This window comes from Pyrus communis, chromosome 10 (genome assembly GCF_963583255.1).
Source record: "Pyrus communis chromosome 10, drPyrComm1.1, whole genome shotgun sequence".
Lineage (NCBI taxonomy): Eukaryota > Viridiplantae > Streptophyta > Magnoliopsida > Rosales > Rosaceae > Pyrus > Pyrus communis.
In genome coordinates, this window is record NC_084812.1 from 12,351,874 (window position 1) to 12,365,357 (window position 13,484).

Below are 13,484 nucleotides of genomic sequence, written 5' to 3' on the forward strand. Positions count from 1 at the left end.
CAAGTTCAACTTTGGGCAAGATAGTTTGCACCTAATTACAACAAACTAAAGGGTTAACACAAATATGCAAGAGCGGTACACGTGTCCAAGTTGAATGAGTTATACATGACATCTAAACTCTGGAAACCCTATAGGCCATGGATAGCTTGCAAGGACGTGTAATAGTGGAAACTAATAACTATCAGTCTAAAAGAGAAGAGATATATGAAGATATTGGAAAAAGCGAAAGGAGGAGTCCCTGCTTCTGCTTGTTTTTATTGGTGAGAGAGAAATTAAGAGTTGTGCTGCATGCAAAATATTTCAAGTTCCAACCTCTGCAATACTCTGCAAGGCTGGCCTCCACTGCCCCACACCACCTCCATCTCCACCACCACCACCACCATAATTTCTTCCCACGCTTCTGTAGGTTCTGCCGTTGTTAGTGCTTGTGCTGCCACCGTTGCTTCCCACACTCTCCATCTGAAGAGATAAATAAATAAGTATTTTAATAACATGCATGAATATCTTTCTAAATCAAAAGACCCCTAAATTTAATTAAGCAAGTTTGAAGCAAACCTAACTAAAGTTGTTTACCAGATTAAGTGTCATGCATTAACTAAACATGCTCTTCTAAGAAAAACGTAACTTAATCATCATATGGTTAGGAGTTGATAACCAATTCTATCAGTGCTAATATTGGTAAGGGGAAAATGAATTCTCAACCCCCACCAAATATTTGTTGGACAAGAAGTATATCATTTAGCAAATCATAAAGTGATCAGTTGAACCTTTCCTCTGTCATCATAAATCTGCCAGTCCTTCAATAAAGGCATAAATGCATCCCATGAACCATTACAATGGAAGACTTATGGAATGATGACATAAGCCATGCCAATTATTGTACACTTTGAACAAGAAAAATAATTTTTGCATGCTCTTTTCTTTTTCTGCACATCTCTATATATTTATGTTCTTCTAGTTTTCTTTAATTATTCACTACGAATGTGTAAAATAAGTTTAAGTATGCATGTAAAGAAAAGAAATTTATTCACTACGAATGTGAGAAATAACCGTAAGTATGCATATAAAAAAAAAAAGAACGTGCGAATATTATTTTCCTTTGAACATAAACCTTAAGCAAACATGTGCAGAAACCATTTTCATGTAAACATGTGTAGCTTTGATATGTTTTGTAGCCCACACTCTCGCAATGACGTAGCCACCCACAAGGTTAAGGTGTGCTGGAGCCCAGGGAGCTTTATTTTTTATTTTTTATTTTTATTTTATTTTTGTCAAATAGGGAGGTTGTCTGTTAGGATAGTGCTATCCATGCACTCAATTTTACTTCTCACACACCTTTCTCAAATTTTAACTGTTGGATCGAATGAATTGAAGATGATCAATGACAAAAAATTAATAAGGGGGTATATTGGAGGTAAAAATAGATGTATGAATAATATTATTCTTTTGTGTGAATAGCACTATTCAATAGAGGTTATTATTTAATGTATATTTAGTGGACAATAGGTAATAAATAATACATTTTATGCAAAAAATGACAAATTAGTTCTATCCTCTACCCCTTTTATCCTATTCGTAAAACAAAATGATCATTTATCCTATGCGATTTAACCTATGTGCTTCTTTCAAGAAAAGAAAATTAACTTTTTTAAACCACAGTAAAATCTCTTATTTCTGCAATTCCTTAATTACTTTCCGTTGCGATTTTTCAATGAATATCACATTTGATATGTTCTTAATCTCTTTATTTACTTATTCTTGATTTAATTAGTAGGTTAATTATTTACATGGTCCTTGAATTTATCAGTGAAAGTTTTATCTTTTATATATGTTATTTTTGATTGATTTGCATTTTTCTGTAAAGAAAAACGGTAATTATATCTTATATGATTTTTCTTGTAAATTTTTAAAAGAGATTGAATGAAATATTCTTAATTGGCTAACAGAGACAAACATGAAAATTAAATTAGCCAAATCAAAAATACGAAGACTAAATTAACCATATTGCTATAACATAATGAACATTTTGATATTTATGCCTAAATATAAAATGCCACTCCGACATCTTTCTTTTCCTAATGGAAACTTTTGACTGGGGTAAGATTCTTACATATATTTTATCCTGAGTGATGTATCTGACAAAAATAAACGTGTTACCATAAAAACCACATTCTCGAGATCTGTGGATTTAAAAGTAAGATCAGATTCTTCGAATTGCAGACGATAATTTAATTAAGGGTTCTTTAGATATAGACCCTTGAAACTCCTATTTTCCAAATAAAAACCCATCTAAATTTAAACATTCAAATAAAACCCAAATTTCAAATAGCCTACCATGTAGATAAATATATGACCAACTATTACAATACAATTACAACTTATGCCATAGAATCCTAATTTGGTCAATAAATGTTATTACTCATCCTAATTATGATGAGCAATTAAATCCATATGGATATTTTACCTTTCTTGTATCATAAATATTAGCAACATATATAAATTAATTTACCAAATTTAAAAGAGAAAGACAATCTTGTACGAAAAAAAATAATATTGTTTGAATTATGTAATTACTTACATACAAATTAATTTACCTACTTATAAAATATTATACTAATAAACCTGCATTTTGAATCATGTAATTACCTACATATAAATATTATACTAATTTACCAACATTTAAATTAATTTACCTACTTATAAAATATTATACTAATTTACCTACATTTAAATTAATTTACCTACTTATTAATATTATACTAATTTACCTACTTATTAATATTATACTAATTTACCTACATTTAAATTAATTTACCTATTCCAAAAAAAAAAATAGTGATATTAGATAATGTTCGAATGTTGTGGGTTTGTGCTTGTAGGCAATTAAATAAACTTTTAATCTAATGCACATAAATCCTGTAGGTAAATTAGACCATTTTGAAAGTAAACTAGACCCTTTAAATTTTGGTTTGATGTAATAGGTAAATTAGACTATTTTGTAGGTAAGAATTGTGCGGAACATATAGCTTTTGTTTTGTGTATTAGGAATTGGAATATTAGCCGAAGCTATTTTAGGTTTATTGTTGTGTTGGTAGGTATTATGAATTAGTATTATTATTTTTCAATTAGCATGTTATAACAATTTGAAAGTTAATACATTGAATATACAATGAATGGCATGAATTATTTTGTAAAATATATAAAATTAATTAAATGGATATAACAAGTAACTTATCCAAAAACCCCATCCAAGTATTAATAGGGGTAGTTTAGGCATTCGAAAAATACACAATTTGAAAAGTCAAACTTAATTAAAGAATTTGTTTAATTGAATGTTAGTCAATGGGCTTTATTCAAGAAAACAAAAGGAGATGGGTTTTAGTAGAGGAAAATATAGTTTCAAGGGGTAATATCAAATTTTCAGTTTAATTAATTTCAGTAGGACACAGTAAAATCACCATATCTCCTCTGCACAGATTTAACCTTTTCTTTTACTACTATTTTTAAAAATCCGTACAGAAATTTGAAAGTATCCCTTTTTGGATCGCAAAGATGCCCTAATGAGTTGAAGTGAAAAACAAAATGAAGATGCCCACACATTCACATACATATCCCGTACTACCGAAGAACAAAACACAAGGTCTACAAAGTGCTTGATATCCGAACTTCATATCATTATCACATCAATTTTGAATGACCAAATTACCCTGATAATTTCATGTGATTCAACAATGATTGATGCAAAGATGGTTTGATTATGTAGGTCTTTAAAGTTTATATTTACCTTGATGGAATTGTTGTTGACGGCCTTCAAATTCTGACCTGCCAAGTCCTTCATCTTCATTTCCACTCCAAGCTCACCTCTATGCTTCAGCAACTTCCCCAGCTTCACAGATTTTTTAGCAGCAAACTCCTTCAACACATCTGTTTAAATATATAAAGAAATATGAAATATTAAAATTAAAATCTTAACCCAAAATCCACATACAATTTTGGCGGATGGTCATACGGTGATTTTCTTTGCTGGAAAAACATTTATATTGTCAGAGAATCGGATATAAACGTAAACCTAGTTAATCTACCTTCATTTGTTTTGATGTGTCTGAAAACATGAACTTGTACTGCATAATCTAACTGAAACATTCTCTATAAACAAAAGAAAAGCTAATTGATTAAAACTCGTTTCTAAAAACTGAAAAACGAAGCTAGAAACATGACCTTCGAAACTGATGAAGCGATAAACCTGTCCAATGAGCAAAGTGTCGTCAGGCCTGAGAAGCTTGAGCTGCTTGATCACTGGAGCACCAGTCACAGACTTCATGGTCGGAGAGTTGACGACAAGAGCCACGTAGTGGCCGGGGTTGGAAGTCATGACCTCATGAGCGCCCACAGACCAGTAAATCCTCTCAATCTTGTTGTTCCCCGGATGCTGAATCACCACCGTCGCTGCCTCTGCCGCCTGACAATTCCCCATTTCAATGGCGGTGATATCGAACTCGTCAAGACAATATTAACTGGATGGAACCCCTTGTGATGGTGTAGCTCTAAATACGAATAGGTGGTGGGTTTTAGTGACAGAAAGGTAAAGTGGAGTGTGGGGTTTAATTTGGGGTCCTTATTATGAGGGAAGGCCGTCCTTTACTCTGGACACCCAGCTGCAGACCCAGCAGTTGCTAATAATAAATGGAATCTGACTATTTCACGTTCACCCACCAAAGCACGTCAAGAATCAAAACTCAGAAGGGATGTGACAAACTGACAAACACAAAGCACCACGATCGTACGTCCAGTACCAAGGTCCAAGAAACCCTAAAAGAAAAAGAAATGGAAGCCGGGAATGTCAAAACCAATGATTTGGCGGTGCAAAGGAAATTAGAGGGAGAAGGGTGTTGGGTGGGCTTATATAATGTCAGATTTTAGGAAGTGAAGGGCATATTATTATTATTATTATCATGGATTAGGGTTGAACGCCGAACTGCAAGAAAAGGAAAAATTATATTAATAGTATGGGAACTGCAGACGTATTAGATCTGCAAAACCACCTGGGTTGGGATCTTTTACGTTGTGGTTTAATGATCTTAGTGATCTCTCTGATCAAATTTAAAGGCTTCTTTTTCTGCTTTTGGTATGCAGAATAAGTACGATATGATTTATTCCATACACAATACACAAAACCTTTAAGTATTAGTATAGAGATTGACATAGAAAATGTCATTCTTATCCTTCGTTCTTCATGATCCCTCGTGTGCATCGTGACACAAAATGCAAATGTTGAGAGGGACAGAAGAAAGATTTTACATTAAACCCAAACAATAATACCAAGTACTATAAACAAGCCGACCTCAGAGTTGGGAAGCCCTGTTTAAGGCTTTAGACAGATGCTTATAAAATCTAAAATTTTAGTTACTCTATTTTCTTTTATATTTATTTTTTTGGTTGTGTATACATTGATACTACGCAAAAGAAAATAAATAAAAATGATGCATAGTGTGGTGGCTAGGTATCTATCTGCTCTGTCTATGTTTTTGGACTCAAAACTCCTTGCTTTTAAATACAAAAAATAAAAAATAAAATAAAACATAAAAAGATGTATTTGAACCCAGTTGGAGCTATAAAGATAAGAAGCGAGAGAACACATACACTAAGAACTTAATTTGGTTATTCGGCCTTTAAATATATATGCTTTATATACATGTAAAATAAAATCGTAAATCGGGGCCCCATTACTACAAAAGAGTCTTATAATGTCAGTTGTTGCGTCGGTTTAATATAATATAGTGGCGAACAAGAGACTTGCGACATCCACTGAACATGACGTCGTATTTATTGTCACTTATAAGCATTATAAAATGTCTATGTTGCTTTTAAACTAACGTAAAAATTTAATGTCGCTTATAATCGACACACATTTTAATAATTTTTAAATATTGGCATCGCTTTTAAGTGACATAAATTATGGGTGTCGCTTCTAGGCGACACTAAGCGACACTAATTCTTGTTTTTAAATATTTTAAAGCCTGCGTCGATTCTGAGCGACATAGATTTTAGTTTTTTTTTTAAATATTTTGAAAACCGGTGTCGGTTGTAAGCGACAAATTGATGGATACTCTGACACACCCCGACCGGAATTAAGGCGTGTTGGCCGTCACATGAGGATGACGTAGCCATGTGCACAGTGCGTAAGCAAAAGATAATAATAAAAGTACGAATAAATAAAAACCAAACTACTAAGTAAACTAGTTAAGGTAACACATTAATGTGAGACTAAGTGGGATAAAAATAATCAGAGCACAGAAAACCTAAGTGCAGTCCAAAAGAATGAATACTAATTACACAACACCCAAAGGTGATCCTACATTTGTGATGTTCTGTCAGAACCACCGTCAAGTCCTCATGAACCACCAAAGCTGCTTTTAACTAGAACCTGGAGGGGCGCAAAACAGAAAGTGTGAGTGGGCAAAAACAAAGTTTTTCAAAATCATTTATTATCGAAAGTTCTAACCCCTCGCCGTAAAAACCTGTATAGTTTCCCAGAAAATAGTATATACACATATATCAAAAACATGTTCAGAAATATGCCATGTCGAATGCTTCCACATAAACTGTAAGTAACCCAGGTAATGTTAATCAATGTAAGTAACATGTTAGTCGGAGTCACCTAACGTGACTTGTATGGCTGAATCTAGAGCTTCAATCCCCAACTCACTAACTATACCTGCACACGAGTCGGAACCACCTAAAGTGGTCCGGACGACAGGACTGGGTGTAAATAAATACGCTCAAGTGCTACGATCACGTAAAAACTAGGCGAATAATCGTAGGTCACCTACGAGTCGAAACCACCTATAGTGGTTTGTACAATAGGACTGTGCACCTAACTTGGATCCAAGATGAGCGTGTGGTGTGGGAGGTGAACATCATGTGAAGGACTGTGCCTTACTCTGGGCGGGAGCACTAACACTGGGGGTGCAGGTTATGAGCTCTCTATGCATCTCACATAACCATTAATTCATAATCATAAACCATAAACTTACCTGGCACTTACCTATGCGTCCGCAGCACTAAATATACATATATGCAACTACTAATGCATAAATAAATAGGCAAACGCTATGCATGACATTTAAAACATATAAACATTCCATTTCATTTTATGGGAAAAACCACAAGTATATAGGTATATACGAAAAATCAAAAGCCCACTCACTGGTATGTGGAAGGGTTGTAACCCTCTTGCCTCGAGTGACTGCACTCGTCCTTAGGATGGGTCTCACCTATATGCGAAACAACTATAAAAACGTCAATTTAAAGCACATAACCAAAACTAGGTAATAACTTCTCATACAATGGTCAAATGGGATGTTTGGATATACCAATGTGATTTACTCAACCTCACTAACATCCCCATATTTTTTAAATAATTTTCTGAGACCCCACGTGCTAGGCACACTGACGGCGTTAGTTAACGCCGTCAGTAATATTCCGTTAAACCCTAACAGATTCCGTTAAAACTGACTGACGGCGTCAACATATTCCGTCCAAAACTGACGGAATATACCGCCTTCTCCAACGAAACGCTGGTCACCGGAAACCTGGAAAAACTTTAAACCCTTCGTTCTTACTCGTTTCTTCACCAATTTCTATGAAATTTGCACCAATGGAAAGCTGGAGATGAGTAGAACAATGTTATACCTCTTTGAAACCTCAAACGATCACGAGATGTCGTCGGAGAAATTCAAGAAAAATTGGCCAAACTCGCAACTCACGATCCTGACGTCCAATTCCACCCAAAGAACCACCCCGAGCTTCCTAAAGACCTCACTAAGCTTCCTAAAAGCTTCAAATTCCCTGAAAGTCAATAATTCACGTGTGCATGAACAATGACCAAATCGGAGATTCTTGGTTCTACATGAAATTGAAGGATTCCTTACCTAAAATTGGTATGGTTGAACTCATATGATCTTCACGAACAGAAAGGTACCATTTTTCACTTTGATCTGCAACGTTTGCAAGGGTTTTGAACCCCGTCTGTACAAGTGAGAAAAAGAGAGAGTGGGAGAAAGGGAGTTCGAGACATAGAGAAACATGGGAGAAGATGATGTGGATGTGGGTGTGTGTGTGGTCCAGATGCAACCAACAAAACCACAAAGCAATCACCCCAAAATGACAAATACCCACCAAGGGCAAAATCATCATTTCACACCTACGGTACGAATAATTCGGGACGGGTTGTCACAATCTACCCACCTTAAAAAAAAATTTGTCCCGAAATTCATAACAACTCAAACTAACCACTAATAACCAAAGAACAAACGAGGATACAAATCTCTCATCCGGTCTTCCCTCTCCTAAGTAACCTTCTCCGCGGAGTGATTCCTCCACAAAACTTTCACTAAACTCACAGTCTTGTTCCTTAGAACCTTTTCCTTCCAATCCAGAATCATTACTGGTTCCTCGTTATATATCAAATCCGGGTTAATTTCCAATGGTTGAGAAGGTATCACATGTGACGGATCCGCAACGTAATGATGAAGCATAGACACATAAAAAATATTATGCACTTTAGCCAGCTTGGAAGGTAACTCAAGTCTGTAAGCCACTTCACCAACTCGTTCGATGATCATATATGGTCTGATATACCTAGGACTTAACTTACCCTTCCTTCCGAACCGTACAACACTTATCCACGGTGAAAGCTTTAGAAACACCCAATCATCAACTTTATACACCCTGTCAGTGACATGATTGTCTGCTAAGCTCTTTTGTCAATCCTAGGTCGCTTTCAGGTTAGACTTAATTACCTGAACATTCTGAGTAGTCTCATCTACAATTTCTGGACCCACCAAAATTCTTTCTCTGACCTCCGACCAACATAAGAGTGTACGACAAGATTTACCAAACAGTGCCTTAAATGGTGACATGCCGATATTCGAATGAAAGCTATTGTTGTAGGCAAATTCCATTAAATCCAATCGTTTGTGCCAAGCATCACCAAACTGCAATACTGAAGATCTCAACATATCCTCCAACGTCTGAATGGTCATCTCTGATTGTCCGTCTGTTTGAGGATGATATGTCGTACTGTAGAGTAATCTCGTACCCAAAGCTTCCTGAAAAGCCACCCAAAATTTAGAAGTAAATATTGGGTCACGATCCGAAACAATACTCACTGGAACACCATGGTACTTCATAATCTTCGATATGAAGAATTCAGCTAATCGACTTAAAGAATACTTTTCCCTCACTAGAATAAAATACACTGACTTAGAAAGCCGATCAATTATCACCCAAATGCCGTCAAAACCATTATGTGTACGTGGAAGCTTGTACAAAAAATCCATAGTAATATTTTCCCATTTCCACTCTAGAACGGGAAGCAGCTGCAGTAATCTAAACGGCTTCTTCCTTTTATCTTTAACTTGTTGAGAAATGGCATACCTACTCACATACTCAGCTATCTCTCTTTTCATACTCGGCCAATAATAAAATGGTCGAATGGTATGATACATTTTAGTACCTCATGGATGCACCGCATAAGCTGAGATATGCGCTTCATCAAGAATTGCTTTCTTTAATTCCATATTATTCAGCATAAACATTCTACTTTCCTGCATAAGCATGGCATTCGATTCTCGAACTCTGAAGTCTTTCTTTTTCCCCTGATTCCTTGCTTGAATTATTTCCTGGGTCTCTTCATCAACCATCTGGCTTCAAGTACACGATCAATTAAAATCGGCCTCACTTGAAAATTAGTAAGTAAGGCTACCTCCTGATCTTTTACCTCTAACCTTACTCCAGTTGATCTCAAGTCTGATAGAAGAGGAACACGACTAGTGTACAACGCGTTAATACGGCCTTGAGTTTTCTGCTAAGTATCAGCTACCACATTCGCACGACAAGGGTGATAATGAATCATGTAATCATAATCACTAAGCAGTTCTAACCATCTCTGTTGACGAAGATTAAAGTCTCTCTGAGTGAAAAGATATTGAAGATTTTTATGATCCGTAAAGATCTTACATTTTTATCCATAAAGATAATGTCTCCACATCTTCAAAGCAAAGATAATGTCCGCTAACTCCAAATTATGCGTAGGGTAATTCAACTCATGAGGCTTTAATTGTCGTGAAGTATAAGTAATCACCCTACCATGTTACATCAGCACACATCCCAGACCATTTAAGGAAGCATCCCTGTAGACTTTGAAATTACCACTATCATTCAGGAATGCCAAAACAGGTGCATGAGTGAGACAATACTTCAATTGCTGGAAACTCTGCTCACAATTATCATCCCACTCAAATTTAACATCCTTCCTAGTTAGTCTAGTTAGTGGTAAAGCAATCACGTAAAAATCCTGTACAAACCGTCGGTAATATCTTGCTAAGCCAAGAAGACTCCTCACCTCAGTGACAGTTCATGGTTGCTCCCAATTCTCCACTGCTATTACCTTTTGAGGATCCACCAAAATACCTTGAGCAGATATGACGTGTCCCAAAAATGCCACTTGATCTAACCAAAATTGGCACTTGTTAAACTTAGCATATAGTTGGTGTTCCCTCAACCTTTTCAACACCAAAGTAAGATGTCGAACATGCTCAGATTTAGACTTAGAGTATACCAGGATATCGTCAATAAAAACAATGATAAACCTATCCAAATACGGCTGGAATACTCGGTTCATCAAATCCATAAAAGCTGCTGGTGCATTTGTCAATTCAAATGGCATTACCAGAAACTCGTAATGACCATAACGAGTCCTAAAAGCTATCTTAAGGACATCATCACTACTGATCTTCAACTAATAATAACCAGACCTCAAATCAATCTTAGAGAATACACGGGCACCTCGATGCTGATCAAACAGATCATCTATTCGAGGCAATGGATAACGGTTTTTAATTGTTACCCGATTCAATTGCCGGTAATCAATGCATAGCCTCAAAGTCCCGTCTTTCTTCCTCACAAACAACACTGGAGCTCCCCAGGGTGAAGTACTAAGCTGAATAAAACCTTTATCTACTAATTCCTGCAACTGGATTTTCAATTCCCTCAACTCAGCATAAGCCATTCGATAAGGAGTTAAGGATATAGGATGAGTACCTGGAAGCAAATCAATGGTAAACTCCACATCTCGATCTGGTGGCAATTTAGGTAAATCGTCAGGGAAAACATCAGGAAAATGCCTGACTACCTTTACGTCATCCACGCTACTAGGAGCAGCATCGTTTAACACTACATGAGCTAAGTATCCCTGGCACCCTTTTGATAACAACCTTTTTGTTCACACAGAATAAAATAACGCCATGTCTCACCCCACTTTGCTCACCCAGAAAAGTAACCACAGGTAATCCAGGATGATGGAAGGTAACTGTTTTCCCGTAGCAATCAATATTAGCACGATTAAAATGCAACCAATATGTGCCCAAAATCACATCAAAACCAACAATATCTAACGGGATAAAGTTAGCTGGCATAACTACATCCTCCACCATCACTGGACATCATGGATACACACAATCAACATAACATATATCCCCTCTAGGCATAGCAAACTCTAAATCATACCCTAGAGGTGGAGGGTGAGGTTACGTCACTTGAGCAAATGTATGAGAAATAACAGAATGTGTCGCACCATAATCAATCAATACTCTAGCAAAATAACTAAGGATATTGAATGTACCCATAATCAAGTCAGGATTATACTGAGCATTTTGCAGAGAAATATTGTTGATGCGCCCCTCGGTCTGCTGTCGTCCACCATGACCTCTACTAGTCTGACCACCTCAACCCTGCACATTACGCCCCTGACTAGGCTGACACTGCCTTGAAGATCCCGCACTACTAGTAGCAATCTCTCTCTGCTGAGGCTGTCCTCCCTGGTACCACTGAGATCCACCAGTAGAAATGAGAGGATACAACATATAACCTCCAGAGTACTGAGGATACCCACTCTGAGAATAAGGATCTTGGGGATACGGATATTGCCTTAAAGCATAAGGAACGGCATCACCCTAATAATAGTAGGCGCCACCACGACCCATCTAACCATAACTACCAGGCCTTGGAACTTGCTGGATCGGCGCAGGTGGTGGTAAGAAAGACTGTTGGGGCCTCTGCTGATTCTAAGGACAATTTGCAGCTCTATGTCCCATTTGCCCATAAGTAAAACATCCATTGCTGCCTCTCCTGCACTCTCCAAAATGCCGATTGTTACACCTGGAGCACAACGGAGCTCTTATTTTACCAATATCGCCTTGTCTCTGGCCTCTAGGACCCCCAGAAAATCTACCACATCTTCCTTGACCAGTGGCACTAAAACCTCCGCTGGAAGAATTGGAACTGCCTCCACTCCGCTTAAAACTCTGAGTCTTGTGAGGTCCTTAAGATGCTTGACATTTGCCTTTATCGTCTTTCCTCTGATTACCATTTTTTCCTCTTCTTCACTCTCGTTAAGCATATTCTCAGAATCCTCAATCATTAACAAAATCCCATAGAACTCCTGATAAGAGTTGCAAGGAGTAGTGGTCACCATAGAACGCCACTTCTTCTTAGTATCCAATCGAAAACGACGAAACATCTCTACTGGATTAGCAGCAACCTCCAGATAATAACGAGATAAATCAGTGAACCTCCTATAATATTCATTCACCGTTAACTTCCCTTGCCTTAATTCAATAAATTCTTGCTTCTTACGATCAATGTACTCAGGGGGCACAAACATTTTCCTAAACAACTGTTTAAACACTTCCCAATCAGCCATTTCCTCTGGGGTCAAACGATAAACCTTCTGTTCCCACCAGGATGACGATTCCTTACCTAAGAACCATGAAGTCGTCTCTACCCACCTTTCAACAGGAAGATTTCCCTGATTATGCAACACTCGAAAAGTCTTCTCAATATGCTCAATCCACCGCTCAGCGCCCTCAAAACCCTTGTGGTCCTCAAACTTATCCAGCTTTAAATTATACATGGTCTCCAGAGGAGTCCTTTGGGAGGACAGAGCGCCGACTGAATAGCTGTAGCAATAGCTTCCCTCAATTGAGCTATATCGGGGAAACTAGGCTCAGCAAAGCAACGTGGTTCCCTACGAGGTGGCATAGTTCTGACAGAAGACACCAAAACAATTAGACCATTCACAAAATATGCAGGACTGCCAAACCTATGCTTTAATACCAAATTGACACACCTCGACCGAAATCAAGGCGTACTAGCCGTCACGTGAGGGTGACGTAGCCATGTGCACAGTTCGGAAGCAAAAGATAATAATAAAAGTACGAATAAATAAAAACCAAACTACTAAGTAAACTAGTTAAGGTAACACACTAATGTGAGACTAAGTAGGATAAACATAATTAGAGCACAGAAAACCTAAGTGCAGTCCAAAAGAATGAATACTACACAACACCCAAAGGTGATCCTACATTTGTGATGTTCTATCAGAACCACCGTCAAGTCTTCGTGAACCACCAAAGCTGCTTCTA

At 37.1% G+C, this 13,484-nt stretch overlaps 2 protein-coding genes across 2 annotated transcripts; both read right to left on the reverse strand.

Annotated features, from left to right (window-relative positions):
• Positions 1–300: 300 nt before the first annotated feature.
• LOC137747865 (uncharacterized) lies at positions 301–4,991 on the reverse strand. The gene is made up of 3 exons (XM_068488004.1): positions 4,219–4,991; positions 3,785–3,924; positions 301–459 (listed from the first exon to the last, which is right to left on the reverse strand). Exons 1-3 carry the CDS (start codon positions 4,472–4,474, stop codon positions 301–303), a joined length of 555 nt encoding a protein of 184 aa, XP_068344105.1. The 5' UTR covers positions 4,475–4,991.
• A 3,357-nt stretch (positions 4,992–8,348) lies between these two features.
• Positions 8,349–12,973, reverse strand: LOC137747866 (uncharacterized). Its single transcript, XM_068488005.1, has 9 exons — positions 12,248–12,973; positions 11,792–12,014; positions 11,330–11,497; positions 10,910–11,262; positions 10,622–10,801; positions 10,158–10,276; positions 9,531–9,708; positions 8,802–9,110; positions 8,349–8,696 (listed from the first exon to the last, which is right to left on the reverse strand). The coding sequence occupies exons 1-9, from the start codon at positions 12,971–12,973 to the stop codon at positions 8,349–8,351; spliced, it is 2,604 nt and encodes an 867-aa protein (XP_068344106.1).
• Positions 12,974–13,484: the final 511 nt, after the last annotated feature.

What these genes read in the sequence shown, in the direction of transcription:
- LOC137747865 (XM_068488004.1), bottom strand. Translation starts at nt 4,474, where the DNA reads ATGGGGAATTGTCAGGCGGCAGAGGCAGCGACGGTGGTGATTCAGCAT. An exon ending in TCGCTTCATCAGTTTCGAAG is followed by an intron (nt 3,925 to 4,218) that starts GTCATGTTTCTA and finishes ATATTTAAACAG; the next exon opens with ATGTGTTGAAGGAGTTTGCT. An exon ending in TCAACAACAATTCCATCAAG is followed by an intron (nt 460 to 3,784) that starts GTAAATATAAAC and finishes TTATCTCTTCAG; the next exon opens with ATGGAGAGTGTGGGAAGCAA.
- LOC137747866 (XM_068488005.1), bottom strand. Translation starts at nt 12,973, where the DNA reads ATGTATAATTTAAAGCTGGATAAGTTTGAGGACCACAAGGGTTTTGAG. An exon ending in TTTTTATTGACGATATCCTG is followed by an intron (nt 10,277 to 10,621) that starts GTATACTCTAAG and finishes AATTGTGAGCAG; the next exon opens with AGTTTCCAGCAATTGAAGTA. An exon ending in AGACTACTCAGAATGTTCAG is followed by an intron (nt 8,697 to 8,801) that starts GTAATTAAGTCT and finishes GTGTTTCTAAAG; the next exon opens with CTTTCACCGTGGATAAGTGT.